This window comes from Drosophila subpulchrella, unplaced genomic scaffold, assembly GCF_014743375.2.
Source record: "Drosophila subpulchrella strain 33 F10 #4 breed RU33 unplaced genomic scaffold, RU_Dsub_v1.1 Primary Assembly Seq39, whole genome shotgun sequence".
NCBI classification, from domain to species: domain Eukaryota; kingdom Metazoa; phylum Arthropoda; class Insecta; order Diptera; family Drosophilidae; genus Drosophila; species Drosophila subpulchrella.
The window spans coordinates 958,636-978,678 of NW_023665611.1; the positions used below are offsets into that span (position 1 = coordinate 958,636).

General features: G+C 41.8%; 1 protein-coding gene and 1 pseudogene across 4 annotated transcripts in view; one reads left to right on the forward strand and one right to left on the reverse strand.

Moving 5' to 3' along the window:
• LOC119561996 overlaps positions 1-11,248 on the reverse strand; it is a 36,595-nt pseudogene extending 25,347 nt beyond the window's left edge.
• LOC119561981 (gamma-interferon-inducible lysosomal thiol reductase) overlaps positions 1-20,043 on the forward strand; it is a 184,623-nt gene that overhangs the window by 44,493 nt on the left and 120,087 nt on the right. For all 4 annotated transcript variants that reach the window (XM_037875374.1, XM_037875373.1, XM_037875372.1 and 1 more), the window contains one exon: positions 11,420-11,743. In XM_037875374.1, the coding sequence (XP_037731302.1) occupies positions 11,432-11,743 (312 nt within the window). In that variant the 5' untranslated portion in view covers positions 11,420-11,431. Of the gene's footprint in view, positions 1-11,419; positions 11,744-20,043 lie in introns of those variants that run through there.

Below are 20,043 nucleotides of genomic sequence, written 5' to 3' on the forward strand. Positions count from 1 at the left end.
TTCTGCAATTTTGCCAATAAAGCATTATGGGAGACTTTGTTAAATGCTTTTCGCCAAAGTCGGTGTAGACTACATCAACTTGATGATGACTGATAAACGAGTGGATGAAAAAAAGATTGAACGCAGCTAAGTTAGCGGTAGTTGATCTTCCAGGCATAAAACCATGTTGGTTAGGACTGATGATCCGACCAGCAAGAAAAGTTAGCTGCTTAGCTACAATTCGTTCAAACATTTTTGAGACATTACTTAGCTTTGCAATTGGCCTAAAATTTGAAACAATATTTTTGTAACCAGACTTGAATATAGGAGAAGCTGTGGCAAGTTTCCATCTATGCGCAAATACGCCAGTGGAAAGAGACTTGTTGAAGATCATTTTTAGGGGCTCACAAAGAACACCTATACAGTTTTTCAAAATAAATGGAGAAAGGCCATCGCAGTCTAATTTTCCTGAGTCATCAAAACTCTCAGCCGCCATATGACAGTCCAAATCAGAAACATCAAAGCACCCAATATTTAGCATCGTGGCAATGGCACTGAGTGAATCATCGTCATTCCACAGCGAGCTCGGTTTATAGTTAGATGCAAAATACTTAGCAAATAGATTAGCGACCCCAATATCTGAAGAAGCTGAAAGACTTTCATATGACATATGGGAAGGAAAGTAGGAGGTTGTACGTTTAGAATTGACAAAGTGCCAGAATGATTTAGGATTGGTAATTAGTTTACACTCTATATCAGCAATATATTGGCTGTATAAGAATTTATTGAGGAACTCAAACTCACGCTTATGTTGTTTGTACCGATCGAAGTCAGCAGCATCACCGCTTTCTATGTAGCGCTTATAGAAGTTATTTCGGAGATTCTTATATTTTTTTAGTCCTTGTGTGTACCATGATAGTCTATAAGAACTTTGAACTCTAGTTTTAGCGTATCTGCCTACAATAGTAGAGAGAAAAGATATAAAAACTTCATAGGTTGTATTCACATCCGCATGCGAGAGGACTTCCGCCCATCTAATATTAGAAATATCACTACGGATAGAATTTAAACTGCTAGAATTAATATAAGTAAGAGGCAAGCGAGAATTATTTGGTGAGAAAATATAACAAGTAATTAAGATTAATAGGGGCTTGTGATGAGCATCACACGCGGTTAGAGGATTATCGCTGCAACATAAAGTAAGGCATAAATCAGGGTGTACAAAAATTAGATCTAGAAGCTTATTTAAGTTATTAAATACATGGTTAATCTGGACTAATCCCATACTAAGAAGCTCATCGATGACTAAGATTTTTTGGGGAAGATGCAAATTACTGGGAACCATTGCTGAAGACTCAAGATCATGACCCCACACGAGCGAAGATAGGTTGAAGTCGCCCAAAACACATACATATTTGCCATCTTCTAGCTCCTGGTATAGGTGGGCAATGTTGTCCACATGCGCTTTATATAAATCAAAACTGCTGCTGGGGGGTATGTATGATACTGTCAGGAAAATTGTCTCCTTAGGACCAGCGAGAGATACACAGAGTTGGTCGAGCAGAGAATCCTCGTTCTGGAGACGAATCGCAATGCAACGCAGCTCACGCCGCACCGCAATTAAAACGCCGCCACCTCTGGAGCATCGAGTTTTAACGGAATCTCGATCCTTACGGAACACATGATAAAGATTTGTATCGAAGAATTCATTATCGAAGAAATCCATGTTTAGCCAGGTTTCAACAAAAATGATGACGTCGTAATCACCATGAGACGTTGCCTGGAAAACGGATTGATCTTTCGTACGCATACCACCGATATTTTGAAAATAAATATTGAAATTTGTGTTGTTATCGCATATCCGGTCATCCATGGTCATGCTATCCATACCTGGTCCAGCATCATGGCCCGAATCCGTAAGAGGCCTCGCAGAGATTTAATCATAATAAATAAAATTATTTGTAAGAACCTTCAGTAAAGTAGTGGTACGGATACGCTCCAAATATAAGGTGGGAAGTCAATATTAGCATTCAAAATATAACTGCACGCAGGTGAATCCACTCCTGGTAATAATGAGCGAGAACGTACTACAGCTGCCGCAGTCCATTTTTGTTGTTGATGGCAAGAGCATCTCCAGAGAGCACCTTCAGAGAGAGCACTCTGAGAGGCTCGCCATCCAGCCAAACGTGCCGATAAAAGTTGTTGTAGAAAGTCGGACGTCAGAAAGGTAGAGACGGAGAGCGCATAACTATTAGGCGATGAAGAGTAAGAATCCAGCCGACTTTCTAGGTACTACGGGAGAGAGGCGCAAGATGATGAGAGCGCAACTCCGAGGAGCGCGCCGATATTAGAGCCAGGCAGACGGCGAATGTCGCGCACAGCGGACAACAAAAGCTCCAGCTGATGTTGTTGATGGTGCGACGGGAGAGAGGCGCAAGATAATGAGAGCGCAACTTCAAGGAGCGCGCCGATATTAGAACCAGGCGGACAGCGAATGTCGCGCAAAGCGAACAACAATAGCTCCGGCTGATGTTGTTGATGAAGCATCAGGAAAGCAACGGAAAATGATGTGAGCGCAACTCCGAGGAGCGCACCGATATTCGAGCCAGGCGGACGGCGAATGTCGCGCACAGCGGACAACAAAAGCTCCAGCTGATGTTGTTTATGGTGCGTTAGGAGAGAGTCAGAAGATGATGAGAGCGCAGTGAGAAAGGCAAGCAGCTGCCGATGTTATTGCGAAAACGCCTTCGACAAATGAGGAAAGGCCTGCAGAAGATGTCCCGCTAAAGTATCGACGCCAGTGGCGTTGAACACTAGGGGTTTTTTGATGTATGACTTGATGTTGAAGTTTGTCCAGGCTCCGGCAAATTAGATAAAATTCCATCCCCTCCCACAATGGCCCGTTCTCTATGAATAAATCTTTTGACCTTAGCTGAGTTCGGCTAGAAATCGTTTTTGAAGACTGAATCGTAAAGATGATCGGGGATACCAAGTTTGAAATTTACAAACTTTAAAGTTGTAACGTCAACATCTTTTTTTACAAGTTTTACACAAGTGAGAGAACTAGCATCCAACTTAAGCTTGGTAGACACATATTTTAAAACAGCATTCGGCTCTGTATCAGTTGCAAACTTTCCGACATGCAAAAATTTCTTGGTCGGCAAAACATGAAGATCTTTGGCATTAGGAGCCACTCCAACAACATGTTTCATGGGCTGGTTGTTGTTCCTTCTCCTCTTATTTCGAACTTGTATGAAATTTCCTCTCTCAATATCCAGAGAATGATTAGAAGGGTCAACAACCGCTGAAGCCGTAGCAGCAGCAGCCGCATATGACTGGCGAGCTGCAGCTACGTTGGTAGGCCTCGGTAGACGAGGTTTGGGATTTTCATTTAAATTCTGATTCAATGCATCATCTTTAGGGGGGAACGCCTCCAAGAATTTATTATGAAGGTGGGCACGTTTTTGGGAGTAAACCCAAATAGTTATGTGTCTGACTTCTGATCCCACTGTACTCCAGGTGCACTGGTCACGCCGTCAGTGATTGACTCTCGACGAATTCCAAGTGTTTTGAGTGGCATTTAGTGGACGGAAACTGACCGCATTCTAGTATTTTGGTAATTTGATCCTTTACGACTCGCGAAATTGGTAGTTCATCTGCTCCGGTTAGTAAATCGTCGACGTAAAATGAAGTCCTTATTACCGCAGCACCAATGGAATATTCGGCGCGATGAAGATGTAGACTACGTACAGCGAGATATGGTGCGGAAGCCGTTCCGTTGGTAACGTGTTGAGCTGATATGTACGTAGTCGTTCACCTGGAAAGTCTCGCCAGAGAATGTACTGAAATTTGCGGTCATTTATGTCTAAACAAGCACCTGCCTGTACATTTTCGCTATGTCGACGGTTAGGGCATATCGTACTAGTCGGAAACTTAGCAGAAGCAGGAAAAGATCATGATGAGGGATGTAGTAGTGCGGGACCGATAAGTTAGGATTTGTTATGGGCGCCATGTGGCCCATTTGTTCTTTTTCGTTCATGAACATTCTATATTGGGTATAGGTTTCCGGTGAACGGACAAGTCGTTGTTCGACGCTGAGGAACCTTTGACGAGCAATATCTAAAGAGCTACCGAACTGACCGGAGTATCCTTAAATGGCAACCTCACGACTATTCTTTCATTTTCCTCTAAACGCGTTGTCTGCTTGAAGTGCTCCTCACACAATTTGTGTTCGGGCTTGAGTCGCTTAGCCGATGTAGCACTTGTTTCTACCTCCCACAGACGCATTAATTCAGATTTGAACGATGGCTTCATGCGACTACCCATCCGAATAGCGTTTTTTGAAGTGTCGGCGAATGGGGTCCGAGTTGGCTTGGCCCACAGCGAGCATATCGAAGAATGCCTCTGCGTCTAACAGCATGTCAACGCCCCGGGAATGATGAAATTGATCATCCGCTAACAGCATATTAGGCGGAAGATTCCAGGTCGAGATATAAATTCGGGTATCCGGATGATATGCGATGGTAGGTCTTATGCAGAGATCGAGAGATAATTCAAAAGGCGAAAGTTGAGACTTTGATGTGCGATGCTTTATGTGTGTATGCGAGTCGCCAATGCTTTGAATTTGAATGCAATGCTTGTCCCGCGGCAACCTCAGTTTTTAAGCAAAGGCCTCGGTCATGAAATTGACCTGGGAGCACGAGTCAAGGAGTGCTCTCCCGAGTCGGTAGGAACCCAGTGAGTCCTGAACTATCACCAATGCGGTGGCTAGAATAACCTGTGATCCATATTTTGCATAACATTGCGCATGAGCTTGGGTTGCAGCTTCGATAGAATACGCCTGAATTGTGGTTAAGAAAAGGCAACTGCTCTACCATGCTGTGGTTGCGAATGAGGTTGAGTCGATCTAGTTGATGGTTGTGAAGATTCAGCCTGCAGAGAGCTGTGGTGATGCAATTGCGTATGATGCGGCTGATGGAAGCTTCGGCAATTCGACACCTCATGACCCTTGCCAAGACAGTTGACGCACAGGCCATTCCTTTTTACCACTTCTAAACGTTGCTGTGAATTCGAATTCCGAACTGGTCGCATGCCAGGAGTCTGTGCCCAGTGCTGGAGCACAAAATACATATTGCCATGGTGAGCGCAAATGAAGAGTTGTGGTGTATGGTATGGTTTTGAATGGAAAGGCTTCCGAGTTTGATTTGAGGAGGCTCTGCTGGACACTAAGTACTGACAGTGGCGTTCAAGTACATTGACGCACTAATTACAGGATGGCAACGACGAGTAGTCTAGCGATTCGTTCCATTTGTTTCGAGTTTGCTGATCGCACTTGTCTATGAGCAAGCAAACTAGCATTGATTGAGATGTTTGTCCATCCGAGCCAACCGACAACAGAGAACATGGCGGCAGAGATGAGGCTGCGTAATTGATGTGCATTTGACGAGCTTACAAGCTGCAATTTAAAGATTGATGTTATTGTTTCCATAAATATTAGCGCTGGCTTGCCAAATGGAGCCTTTTACTTATCCGGGGCCCTTGGAAAGTTCTCACTGGTGACTGAGAACGCCTTTACTGCTTTCAGTGCTTGGCCCTTCACACAGTTTAGAAGATGGTTAAATTTTTCGATGGATGACAAATTCTCGCGAGCAGTGAACTGCGAAAAAGACGTTATGAAATTTTTGTACTCCGTGTGAGTACCATCGAAGGTAGGCAGCGCCAGTCGTGAAAGTTTTGACTGCGGTGGTACTGGAGTCCAACATTGTGCTGCTTAGATCCTCGCCGAGGAGTTGTTTGATAGCCAATTTGGTTGTTGTACGTATCCCCGATGTCAGCACGCCCGTTGTCGGTTGAATCCAACGTTTTAAGACAGTGCCTGTCTAGAGTAGGACTCCAAAATTCCCAGACGACATTGAAGTTCAGCGGCAGAGCGGTTGAGAGACTCCTCCTCAACATGATCAACAACTTACGATTTAATTCGCGAAATGTTTCTTTTAACATTCGCTTTTTGACGCTTGGCCTCGTCAAGTGGGCTTGGATTCGGCACCATGATTTTTTCATTTACTTTTTTAGGTTAAAGCTGATGCGTGCGAAACGACAGAAAAACTTCTGCGACGGTGTAGCGCGACGTCTTGCCGTTTATTTACGAAAGCGACAAATTCGGTGGGCGACAAATGTAGGGCAAGCGGCTCACCGGTGCACAGAAAGATCGAGAATCGAATGCGATGCAGAAAACGAAACGATTCGTTTTCAATTCTGAGTCGAAAGTAGGTCAAGAATTGCGAGCGCAAAGCGAAAACGAAGAATAGTCCAGTTGGTTAGCAACACTGAACTGCACATGCGTTGGTATGCGTGTATGTGTGTTGATGTGTGCAAACGGAGCGAGCGAGAAAGGCAAGGTGTTTGCACGTTTAAATAAGAATTTATTATTTTATTTAAACAATTTGACTAACACACTTGACCCACGTTTGGCGTCAAAATGTTGCATCCACAAACGTTTTTGTGGCGACATGAAACTAGAATCTGGGCAGTGTGAAAGTTTGTAGCTTGTCAAGAAAAGATGTTCTCCGTTTCGCTCTCTTCTTTGTACTGATTTATTGGGAGCTTCAGCTGAGTGAACATAATTGCTTTAACATGTTAGATAACAGAGAGCACAGACTCTGGAATTCATTTAAATGTGAATATACAGGGAAAAACGTAGTTTGAACGAACTACAACATTGGTGAGTGGGAATTTAGAAACTATGGAATGAGCTTCGCTTGTTAGTTGAATTGTTTTTGAATTTAAGTGGACTAATTTTTCATCGAGCGTAAGATTGTCTATGTATGTATATTGCCGTGAAAAGGTCCTGGTAAGTCGGCCAGCGAAGATTATCGCCACAGAAAACCTTTGTGTCCATAGGAGGGAGCCGACACCCATAAGACGTGGAATTTGGTCTTGTTGTCGCCGGTGGCGCGTAGCTTGATGTCAGGGCGGTAATTCACAGCAGCTTGCACCTCTCACCCACGTCCTGGGTGGTCCAGAGCGCATAGGGCGAAGCCTCATCACGATCGGCCTTGACCTTCATGCCTCTTGTGACACTGGCGATAGTCCCGCGTCCGGAAAAATTCGTGACATGGACGACGGTGTCGTTGAAGCTGGCGTAGATGTGGACGACTTCGAAGACGATCTCTCCGTCGAGAACCTGGGGTCCTAGTTAGCATCTACTCTTGGGAATATCATTCCTTTGATTTTTCAGAACTTCGAATAAAATTTAAAACAAATCGGACGACTTTATCACATAGCTGCCATAGGAACGATCAGAAAATTATTGTCAAATTAATACATATGCCGATATTTTTATTTTCGGTAAACAAATACAGTAGTAAGTTTAAATGGAACGTAATCTTAAAATTTCAGTAATTAGTTCTATGTTTTCTAAAAATCGGAAACCTCTGTACAAATAATGCTCTCAAGGAAACGAACTGCAAGGGTACAGAAACTTCTGCGTGCCGAAGCTAGCTTTCTTTCTTGCTTGAACGTGATAAGTAGTAGTATAAAAAAGAAAAAAATATGGCTCTTATGCAAATTTTTAAACATTTTTAAAAAAACATTAAAAATATTAGAAAAGATATGTTTTAAAAATTCTCTGAAAATAATGTGTTTGGAATAGTTGAAGAGCGTTGTATAACCAAATAAAAACAAGGAAGAACGTTATAGTCGAGTACCTCGACTATCAGATACCCGTTACTCAGCTAAAGGGACCAAAGGGAAATGGAGATATGCTAGCAGCAAAGCGAGATTGAAATGCCCCACCTACCGGCGGAAGACAGATTTAAGCGTTATGGGCGTTAGATTGGGCGTGGCATATTCGCGTAACAAATTTGCGCTGCGTACAAGGCTACGGAATCTAAAACTGAGATCCCAATTCTCTATCTTTGATAGTTTCCGAGATATCCATGTTCATATTTACGACTTTTTGAAGTTTGTGGGCGTTAAAGAGGGCGTGGCAAACTTTTTTTTGTCAATCAGGTACTGATGAGAACAACACATTTCAGTTAAAATTTTTATTCTAGCATCAAAACTGTACGAACCACAGTTTTGGGCGGTTTGTGGGTGTAAGAGTGGGCGTGGCACTCTGTTGAAACAAACTAGCTCTTATAGTTTCCGAGATCTCAGCGTTCATCCGGACAGATAGACAGACGGTCAGACGGACATGGCTAGATCGACTCGGCTAGTGATCCTGATCAAGAATATATATACTTTATGGGGTCGGAAACGCTTTCTTCTGCCTGTTACATACTTTCCGACGAATCTAGTATACCCCTTTAACTCTACGAGTAACGGGTATAAAAATACGTAGTTCAGGGCAATAACGTTCTTACATTGAAAACAAATGGTACCCTGCATAATATTTTAAGAGCTCTTTAAAAAAATGGTACCGTAAAAGAAATTGTATTTGCCTTTTTCTTAATAATGGAATTCGAGCCCCAACTTTTCGACCTAGTGAGTTTTGACAATTTCATGTTGAAATCTGGTGTAATACACGGTTAAACTTCCATAACTCAAAGATTCATCTGCCAAATAAAAATAGGGAGTTAGAGAAAAATATTTGTGTGTTGTTAAGTGTTTTTCTTGGCTTTGACAGAATACAAAACAACGGACGCCACAGATACAAAAAGTATACCTTATTCATTGAATCGTTATATTCTCAGGACCACTAACCGATTCAATCCAACTATTCTTATTTAAACCCCCTTCCACTCCGTCAATACTGAAAATCACACGGAGCCCAATCTGTGGGATGGCGTCTTTAATTTCATCATTTTTTATATGCTGAGGGCACTCGTAAGAACCGCCGGCACCTAAAATAAGAAATGATTTTTATTAATACTGTACAAACATATAACCTTTACATTTATGTCGTGCTTAAGATGGCTGCGAATAACAATCACAATCTATTACATATGTACATATATAGTGACATATTCACAAATTCCATTATGTACCAAGAAATAAGAATCTGCAGCGTGCGCGATCCCACGCTGAACCAATGTAAACAATCCACATCCGGAGCAGGCAACGCGGCTTCTCAATAACATAAACAATTCTCTAAATGACTAAGTCCCGCTCTCTGAATGGCACTCTCACTCTCAAATTATTATGTACAATCAATATCCCAAACGGGCGATCTCGCTCCCCAACTTATGTAAACAAAGGGCAGTAGAAGTAAGATTTTTGTCACAATAATTCAGTCTTAAGCTGAGATCATCTGAATAAAGACGTGAACCTAAATTCGTTTATTAATTCAACTTGGCGTTGTCCTTAGTCAACTGACGGGACATTAGTTCGACTCAAATAAATATCAACACTTTACTATATATATATATATATATTGCGCATATGTATGTGTACATTTGAGGTTATGTTGTGAATCACTGTGCGTGCATGCAAACTGCGTAGTTACAAATCAAATAAAAAAACTGTGCTAGTGTCAGTATATTCCCATGGCCTGAGTGCAGACATACAATGAATGCATAAACAACTTCTATCGCGCCCTCGCTGCTATCAGCCAAATACATTTGTGAGTATATACTTTGATATAGACATGACGGCTGCTGCCAATGTTTGCAGGCAGCGCATCCGCGAATAGCTAGTTGTAAGTCATTCTAATTATGATCATCAATGAATAAAGATCTTGCCGTGGTTGATGGCCACTAAAACCAAATTAAAGTATTTCTTCTGGGTTCAACATATAATTGTTAAATGAGAGATGAGATTAAATAATACATGGCGGACATATAAATAATACACTAGTCTCTCACTTTTAAAGCTATTTGGCTAAAACTTTTCCAAAAGACTTATTTTTTTTGCAGGTAGTATTTAAGTCGGAACCAGCCGGATCGGACATCTATATCTTATAGCTCCCGTAGGAATTATCGAAAAAATTTTTTTTTAAATTATATCTTTGGTGTTTTTTAATATATAACCTCCTACGCTTGGATATATAATTTATTAATTATTTTTTAATTTCGAATTAAGTTTTATCAAAATCAGACGACTACATCATATAGCTGCCATAGGAACGATCGAAAAATTGGTAGGAAAATAATATAAAACAAATCATAGCTCCGGTGTTTTTTGCCATATTATCTTATACTATTGGGAATAACATTTAGTGTATTTTTAAGAATTTCAAACTAAATTTATTGAAAATCAGACGACTCTAACATATAGCTGTCAAAGAAACGGACAAAGAATTAGTGAAATAATTATTTTTAAAAAAACTGTTTTTTGTTGATTTTGATCGTATTCTTTTTACTCTGGGATATAGAATATTTTCACTTTTCAGCATTACGAATTTCATTTTATACAAATATCACTGAAGCTAGCAACAATCCTTAAAAATTTAACATTGTGTTACTAACATTGATTATTTCTTATAACTGCAGGGGTATACAAACTTCGCCTTGCCGAAGTTAACATCCTTTCTTGTTTTTACTCTGGGATATATAATATTTTAACTTTTCAGTATTACAAATTTAATTTTACATAAATATCGCTGAAGCAGCAACAATCCTTAAAAAATGAACATGGTGTTACTAACATTGATTATTTCTTATAACTGCAAGGGTATACAAACTTCGGCTTGCCGAAGCTAACTTCCTTTCTTTTTTTATATTTGTAAGTTCTTTTGTTTTCGACTACAGATTTAAATGGATTTGGCTATATTGGATCAGGCAGACGGGTCGGAACTCTTATTATTTTTGGTTCAAAAACCATATATATGCTTTTGGAAAATAACTTATTACTTCGCAAAGATCCCACTTTGAAACAAGTGAAATAAAATGCGTTGGTGGCAGCTTTTTTGGAAAATTATATTGCTAGTTTTTCCGTTCGGCGCTTTGGCTATAATCCTTCTTTTAGACTTAAAAATGCTACTTCTATGGCTAAATAAAATCCATTAATTTTCTCGTAATCAGCCATGTAAAAACAAATCCATCTGATTTTGATTCATCTTAATCGTGTCCCCCGTTCGCCAGATAAAATAGTTTAAGTTTAAACTATATTGCGTGGATACTCGGCGAAAGACAATATAATTGTCGAAATAGGTACGAGGATAAATCTTGAAAACTATGTGCTTTGATCTCAAGGTGGTACTGAGTGATGAAAAAAAGTGAGGTGGCCGGGTTGATATGGAACGTCCCATATGCTAACCCTTTACCCTAATTTAAAAAACAATTTTAAATTTGACTAGCTTACTAAATTTAATCACCTTAATGCTCCACATAGGACACTTCGGAGAAAATTGGTAAAGTAGTTAAGAAATAGCGGTGAGCGCTGAGTTTATAAACGTTGTTTTAATAAATATGTATTTCCGCGGCGTAATTGAAACTACTCTTTTGCCTGCCTAAACATTTATTTAATTATTTCTTCAATTTTTTATATATTTAATTTGTAGAACCAACGTTCAATGAAAGTGGTCGTAACCGTGTTTTATGAGGCTCTGTGCCCGGACTCCAAGTATTTTCTTACTAAGCAGCTTCTTCCAACTTTCAAGGTTGCTGAAGCATTTATGGAGGTACAACTTGCACCTTATGGAAAGGCAAGAAAAAAAGAATTAAATGGCAAAATTACTTTCGATTGTCAACACGGACCTACCGAATGCCAAGCTAACATTTACCACGCATGCGCAACAAAGATCATTGAAGACCCACTCCTGCGACTACAAGTTGTAACATGTATGATTGGAGACAATCGTGTTCCTCAAGATGCTATGCATAAGGTTAGTGGCTTATATGTAAAAACTTATGGAGTAGTCTTTATTGCACTGAATATCAATCTGTATATTTAGGACCTGAGAATAAAACATTAACAAAAAGAGAAATGTTCTTCAAACGCGGGTATTTAAGAGTTTACTTTGGTAATCATTTGTAATTATTTATTAATTTGGTGTCCATTTAATGGAATTATGTATTTGTTAAGTAAATTTTTGCAGAAACTTTAAACCTCAACTGATGGCGAAGTCCAGTCTTTTGAGACAGACAGAGGGTGAAAAAAAAACCCTTCTTCTCTCTTGTTTTTGCACTTTTACAGAATGAGATCATTTCAGTTTACAGATCTCCAAACGTACTTCTTCGGTCATTTACACTAGCTCGAAAAGAATGCTAACGGCTTGCCGCCTTGGCAAGTAAATTTCTATTGGAGTTAAGCCTTCAAGACATTGTTAACCGTTGCCAAAAAACAATAAAGAATTTGCGCAATTTGAATAACAAATTTGACTGTTTTTGCTGAATACAAATTTATTGGATTTAGTTGCTGGCCACATTAGCCAAACAGTGCTAGCAGAAATGCTCAGTTAGGGAGAGTTGTATTTAATTTTAAGTTTAAAAGTCCGATTGAAAAAAGAGTGATGGCCAATAACATAAAGCATTTGATTTAGCTTTCAGTTTGCATTTATAAGCTATTTATACCTGTTACTCGTAGAGTAAAAGGGTATACTAGACTCGTCGGATAGTATGTACCAGGTAGAAGTAAGCTTTTACGACCCCATAAAGGGGTCACTAGCCGAGTCGATCTAGCCATGTATGAACGCTGAGATCTCGGAAACTATAAGAGCTAGAATGTTAAGATTCTTGCAGATTCTTGGGCTTCCTGCGCAGCGGAAGTTTGTTTCAGCAGGGTGTCACGCCCACTCTAACCTCCACCATGGACCATGCCACTAAAACCCGTCTAGCTCCCACTTTGTTACTTACAATCAATACCCATCGACCATACCAATCATCATAAAGATATAACCAAACAATAATTAGCAAACTCAATAGAGTGCGAGAGGGATGAAGATATATTGATACAGAAAATCGGCTGCTTACGAAATTTCACTAGTGCCACCTACGTTTCACGTTATGTGGCGTATTAGTGACATCTCGTAAACAACCGATAGGAAAGGGCGTTAGGTGTTAGCTAAGTAACGGGTATCTGTTAGTCGAGGACGTCGACTATAGCCTTTTTTCTTGTTTTTAGGTTTGCCTCCAAACTTGCTAGAGTGGATATTTCTCTACTTTTCTGACAGAATCCAAAAGGTCTGTTTTAATAATCTGTCATAAAATCATCATGTCCACAGCATCTTCTGGCGACGAAAATCGTTGACCACGTATTTTTCCAATGATGTTTAGGAATAAAAACAAGTCATTGGGTGCTAAGTCACGGCGCTGGTTTTAGCTGATGTGTGAGAGGTCGCATTGTCATGGTGCACAATGATCCGTCTTCTCTTGTTCGTTTTTCAAATTTCTCCAAAGACTTTAAGCCAACAAATTTCTGTGTATTCATCCATTCGGAATTGACCGTCCTACGTTGCTCAAGCGGAACAGTCGCCACATGACCAGTTTTACTGAAGGAACAGGCGACCATTTGCATCGAAGTGCTTCCACGAACAACTTTCGATGGGTTTGGCTCGCTTTCGAAGACCCACACGGTCGATTGCTGTTTTGTTTCGGGCTCATAAGTATAGATCCATGATTCGTAACCTGTAACGATCTTACTAACTTATTTGCACCAATCAGCACGAACATTTTTTTTACTGTTCTTCAAATTGTGTATGTGAATGTATGCTGTGAAAAAAATTCCCAAGGATGCCTCTATCTCACTGTACGTCACATGACGATATTGCATTATCAGTTTACGCGCGGCATCAATTCAACCTTCACGACCTTCGACATCGAACGAGCGTCGGCCACGGTGAAATTCATTAAACCAGTTCTCACAGTGCTATAGGATGGTGCTTCATCGCCATACAATGATTCGAAAGTAGTAAAAAATGATTGCACGAAAATGTTCACGAGTTAATTCCATTTTTCTGCCAAGGTAAGTTTTTGATTAATTATTTATCGATCTCAAACGTAGTCACAAATTAAGAAGTTAAGTGGAGCTTTTATCGATAAAAGTCCAAACATTTTTTGGGAAAAGTTTAACTGGTCTTAAAATGGCTAGAAGAGACCTATGCAATAAATCTGTTTTATGTTTCTCTTGTTCGTCTATTTATGGAATATTAATCGTGTATATGGTCACCTCAAATTATCTGTTACCAAAACATTCTAGAGTCTGATAAAAAACCGTTTATTTTTTTTGTTTGAAAAGATTTAACTCTGACTGCCGTCTAATCGTGTGAGATTTCGGCTGCTGGTCTTACCCACCCTAAATAATAATAAAACTTGTCATAGAGTTATGAATTTGCATTAATTTATTAAAGGTGATGTCGACTCCCCTTTCCTTCATAGGTTCCTGTACAGGAATGTACCTTGCTGTTTCGCTCATGCAGACAATGAGCAAAGGAATTGGAAAGGAAGCATCACACAGACGTCCTGTCGGAAACCATACAAAGCCACAACCCATACCGGGGCAACAGCGAGCTTCATTGAAAATAAATGGGCTGACAATCTGGATGCTTTAGTACAGAAAATTAGGTTGTCAGACGGAAGATATGAAGAAATAAGTACACAACTTGGAGTAGAAGTCCAATTCGGCACCAAAAGACTGACCATGACCTTGCTGATATAATCAGGGGTAGTGGATGACCTTGGCATGAAACTCGCACTCACATGTTGGAACCGAAATAAGGCACGAGATCATAATATCGGAATCGAGTTCGAGAGAAGGGAGCACTAAGAAAGGATTTTGTGAAATCTGACTATAAAGGACTTCCAAGAGCTCTTAAATATCTCTATATTTTGATTTGAAACTCAAATTACTACCACAGTTTTTAACCAAAAAAATTGTTTTTTTATGTGCCACAACCGCATGTCGGTTTAATTTTACTTCCCAGCATGTCATGCGACCGGATCCGATTTTGACTTAAAGTGCTTTACGATCCTTAAGGGTTTTATACCAGTTGCTCGTAGAGTAATGGGGTGTACTAGATGTACACACACAAGTGTAAATGGGGTTAGTTTGATTATCAAAAATCAATATTTAAGCCAGACTATTCATTAAAAACAAGGAAGAACGCTATAGTCGAGTGCCTCGACGATCAGATACCCGTTACTCAGCTAAAGGGACCAAAGGGAAATGGAGATAAGCAAGCAGCAAAGCGAGATTGAAATGCGCCACCTACCGGCGGTAGACAGATTTAAGCGTTATGGGCGTTAGGGTGGGCGTTGCAAATTTTTTTTGGGTCAATTGATAGGTATTGACGAGACCAAAACAGTTCAGTTAAAAGTTTTATTCTAGCATCAAAACTGTAGGAGCCACAGTTTTGGGCGGTTTGTGGGCGTTATAGTGGGCGTGGCATATTCGCGTAACAAACTTGCGCTGCGCACAAGGCTACGGAATCTAAATCTGAGATCCCAATTTTCTATCTTTGATAGTTTCCGAGATATCCACGTTCATATTTACGAATTTTTGAAGTTTGTGGGCGGTTTGTGGGCGTAAAAGTGGGCGTGGCAAACTTTTTTTGAATCAATCGATAGGTACTGATGAGAACAATACATTTCAGTTAAAATTTTTATTCTAGCATCAAAACTGTAGGAGCCACAGTTTTGGGCGGTTTGTGGGCGTAAGAGTGGGCGTGGCACTCTACTGAAACAAACTTGCGCTGCGTAAGAAGCTCAGGAATCTGCACGCCAAATCTCAATAGCCTAGCTTTCATAGTTTCCAAGATCTCAGCGTTCATCCGGACAGACGGACAGACGAACAGACGTACATGGCTAGATCGACTCGGCTAGTGATCCTGATCAAGAATATATCTACTTTATGGGGTCGGAAACGGTTCCTTCTGCCTGTTACATACTTTCCGACGAATCTAGTATACCCTTTTACTCTACGAGTAACGGGTATAAAAATGTGTGCGATCTCGAAAACAGCCGATTTGCTGTGTGCTTATCTGCATCTCTCTCGCACTCTTTTTAGCTGAAAAACGGATATCTAATAGTCGAGGCCGTCGACTTTATGGTTCTTTGTTTTTTTTTTTATACCCGTTAGTCGTAGAGGAAATAGTTATAATAGGTCCGTCGGAAAGTATGTAACGAATAGAGAGATGCGTTTCCGACCCTATAAAGTATATAATCTTGACCAGGATCATTAACCGAATCAAATTTGCAATGTCCGCGTGTCCGTCCGCCCGAATAAACGCTCAGATCTCGGCTTTTGGATTAGGCATGAATAATCTAGAGGTTATCGCGCAGCGTGAGTTTATTTCAGCAAGTTATCAAGCCCACTCTAACGCCCACAAACGCCCATGGCGCTAAGACCTGCCAGTCGCGTTGCTGCTTAAACATCTCCCTCACACTCCACTTAGCTAAGTAACTTTTTATTTTAAGAGGCATTTTCCACGGTGAATATATTTTGTTAAACTTTATTCTTTTCATTTCAAAGGTTTTCCTATTTCTTTTTTGGATTTTCCCTTTGGTGCAAGAATTAATAAACAGTCGTAAGAGCAAACCCTTGAGGGCTAAATAAAACTGACCATTAAAATAAAATAGTATAGCTTCAAGTACTTACTTTGTGGCATTAAAGAAATCGATAACAGTACTCTTGTTGTCATTAGTTATTCGCCTGTGTCAGATTTGTTCTGTACATTTTCTTGGTTTCATTAAATGTCTTTTACATTTTTTAAATATATTAAAATAAAAAGCAAGCATCACCAATGTTGTTAGTGAATTAAAAACAAAACTAGCATTCCGATTGTATTGTGACAGTGGTATTACCGAATACTAAGGCCATAATATACGGTCTAAATCTAAAAACTTTTGAAAACTGGTCGATACTTTTTTTTACAAATGTAATTAATATTGGCCTTCTTTTCACTTAAACTAACTTTAAAAAAAAAGTTCATGTGATGTTTTACTTAAAACGCTACCGAAATTTGACTCCACACACTAGCCCACCATTCTTCACATTGACATGCTCTAGTAAACATACTATACGGCTTAAAGCACGTTAGAGCGAGATAGAACATAAAACGGAATGGAAACAATTGGGGAGTTAGTAAGGAGCCAAATTAAAACAATATGCCTGGAACCGGATTAAGTATGATACGGACACGCTAGCGGCAGACGATCCAGCTGCATGCACGTCCTACAAACCCCTAAGCTACGGTTGAACACGAAGAGACCAACCACACAGGTTACCTGTGGACTGACTCAAAGGTCACGGAGAATTTAAAGCTGGTCTGTTCGCTCGCACGCATACAGGCCAAATAGACGTAGTCCTCATCCAAGAGCCATTCATTCTTGGTAACAACATATGTGGCTATATATGTTATTCCACATCACATTTCTAATTCCACAGTTAAGCTTGATCTAAACACACATTTCACTTTATAATTATTTTACCTAGCCCGATAGATCTATACCTGACAGCATCACTCAGCGCACTAATCTAAGGAACTCATTCTAGGAGGTGATGCTACCAGTATATGGGAAACGAGGATTTTGGGACAAATATCATATTAATTGTGACGATTCTGCATGACGGCTGGGCCGCCACAATAGTTATAGGTTATAGTTATTTGAGTTAAATATTATTATAATCATTAGTTTGTAAAAGAAATGAAATGAAGTATTATTATTTATTAATCGGTGTTCACGTCAAAAGGGCGTTTAATTTCAGGAGGCAGTGTCGAGCGGCAGTTTTATCCAGATGTCTACATCTCGCGCGCTCGCACTGCCGTCCGCTCTCCCTCTCCATCTCTCCCCTAAGTCTCCGCTCTGCTCTGGAGCGCTTAAGTTAAGTTAGGCTTAGGCAGTTCATGTTTCAAAGTTGTGAGGAGTTGAATAACTCCCCACAAATAGAAACAGCAGCAGATGGCCGGCCGCTTGCCAGATACGCGGCGAATTCGCGTAGTAACGGCGCGGCGAGGAGAGCGAGAGAGTTTGGATACCAACGAAGGAGAGCGAGAGAGTTTGGAGACCAATGAAGGAGAGCGAGAGAGTTTGGAGACCGAGGATGGAGATCGAGAGAGAGTGGAGACTTCGCGGGCAAGGCAAGAGTGCCGTGTGCAAAAGCGGGTAACGGGACTCCATCGGACTTTGGACTCTCCCGTGAACTTTGGATCGGGAGAGGAAGTGCCACATCTCGGCGGTGGAGCGGCACACAGGCGTGCCACAAGCATCACGGGAATCAGCGGGATGGCAGCAGTGGGCGGAGCATCGATTGGAAGCGGTACGGGAACGACAAGTGGGTCATCCAGGACGCACGGACTTTGGACCCAGAGTGGAGAGATCCAGCGGGCCGTGCGCAAAAGGGAAATAACGGTTCCCGGAGGCCCTATATAAGGCCGCAGAGCGCTGGCAGCTGGATCAGTCGATCACAAGGAGTCAAACCGTCAAGATCAATCAGATACCAAAGTGAACAATCAAACAACCCGATAATCTACAAGGGAGCAACAGCAAGTCGAGTCGCCAGGGAAACAACGCCGTGGGAGCCTACAAGGCTCCAGAGGGCATCACACGGCTAGGTCAAGGCGGTCGATTAACCCTGTCCACAAAGTCCTGGCGTTACGCCTGGAAAGAGTATAACAAGCCAGAAGGGAGAGCGGTCGATCATTAAGGTCTCGAGTGGAATTGTCCAGGAGAGCCTTACGGATTCGACTTGCGAGGTCCCGGAGCGGCGTGCCCGAACCACGAATATAACAAGCCAGAAGGGAGAGCGGTCGATCGGTACGGTCTCGAGTGGAATTATCCAGGAGAGCCCTACGGATTCGACTTGCGAGGTCCCGGAGCGGCGTGCCCGAACCCCGAGTACCAAAAGCCACACGGAAACGTCCCGGACAAAAAGCAAAAGGGTGAGGCTAGGGTGGAACGTTCGTTTACACTAGGCGTGGAAGCGAAGTAAGACGCGAGGCAGCTTCCTGGCGTTACCGCCTTGACTGTCCGCGCGGGCTGAGCGGAAACCCCAGTGGGACCATCCGGGACAGAGCAAGGGACAGGCGGCGGTGTGTCGAAAGGAGCGATCCTGGAGAGCGCAGCTTCTGTTCACCCTAGTCTGAGAACGGTGACGCTTCCCTAAGCCCGTACGGCCGATACCCCTCGCGAGTCCGAGTCGTTACCAGCAGTCACCAAGTCACGCGTGAGAAGTGAACCGCGAGCGAGCATCTTCAGGGAGCTGCGAGGATCTTCAGGGAGCGGCGAGGATCTTCAGGGAGCTGCGAGTATCTTCAGGGAGCTACAGGACTGGAGCACCGAGTCATCAAGGCGAGAGGTCGTAGAGTCATCCATGACCATCGGAAGCACCGAAGGTCACAAGCAACGAGTCAAAGCCAACCAAGCGACTAAGACACTTGTAATAATATACCCGCAATAAAACCCAATACGAACCCGTGAATTCTGTGCTTTCTCACTGAGCTACTGGGCGGTCACGTTAATATAAATTTGGTGGGACGAACACACAATATACTGAGCTAGCCGCACGAATCTCGTAGCGAGCAGACAATAAAAATCAGTTCGTTACATCTGGCGCTCAACGTGATTGTCCCAGCAGTAAAAGCAATTTAAACAGAATGGGGAAGAAGTGGATCTACCGACTTAAAAAGGAGGATTTCGCCAATGTCGCACAGAGGCTTAATGTCACCCTGGACGGCAGATTAGAGGACATGAGAAAAGCATTATCCGAGTATTACTCAGAAACGGATAATGACCCACAACTCGTTGACATCTGGGCCGATTTGGAAGCCACATACCACGACAAAGCCGGCCCCAGCATCACGTTAACAACCGTCGAAGGGGACAACTTAGTGGCAAGCCTGAGCGTTGACAACCTACAAAAGGAGGCAAACAGGAGAGAATCAAGCCAAGACAGGAAAACAACAGCGCTGATCTCGAGACCCAATCAATCAGACTATGCAAGGATCGCTAAACAGGTCCGCGAATGGTCGTTCAGGTTCGACGGGGCGGAAAAACCGTTCGAGTTCCTGGAGCAGGTGGAATGGTCCGCCAACACATACGGCTTGGAGTTAGACATGATTCCCCGAGCGATGCCTGAATTACTGAAGGGAAGGGCTTTGAAGTGGTTCATTGCCAACAACAAACAATGGAAAACCTGGGCGGAGTTCATAGATAGTTTCCACACATACTTTCTACCGAGAGACTTCTT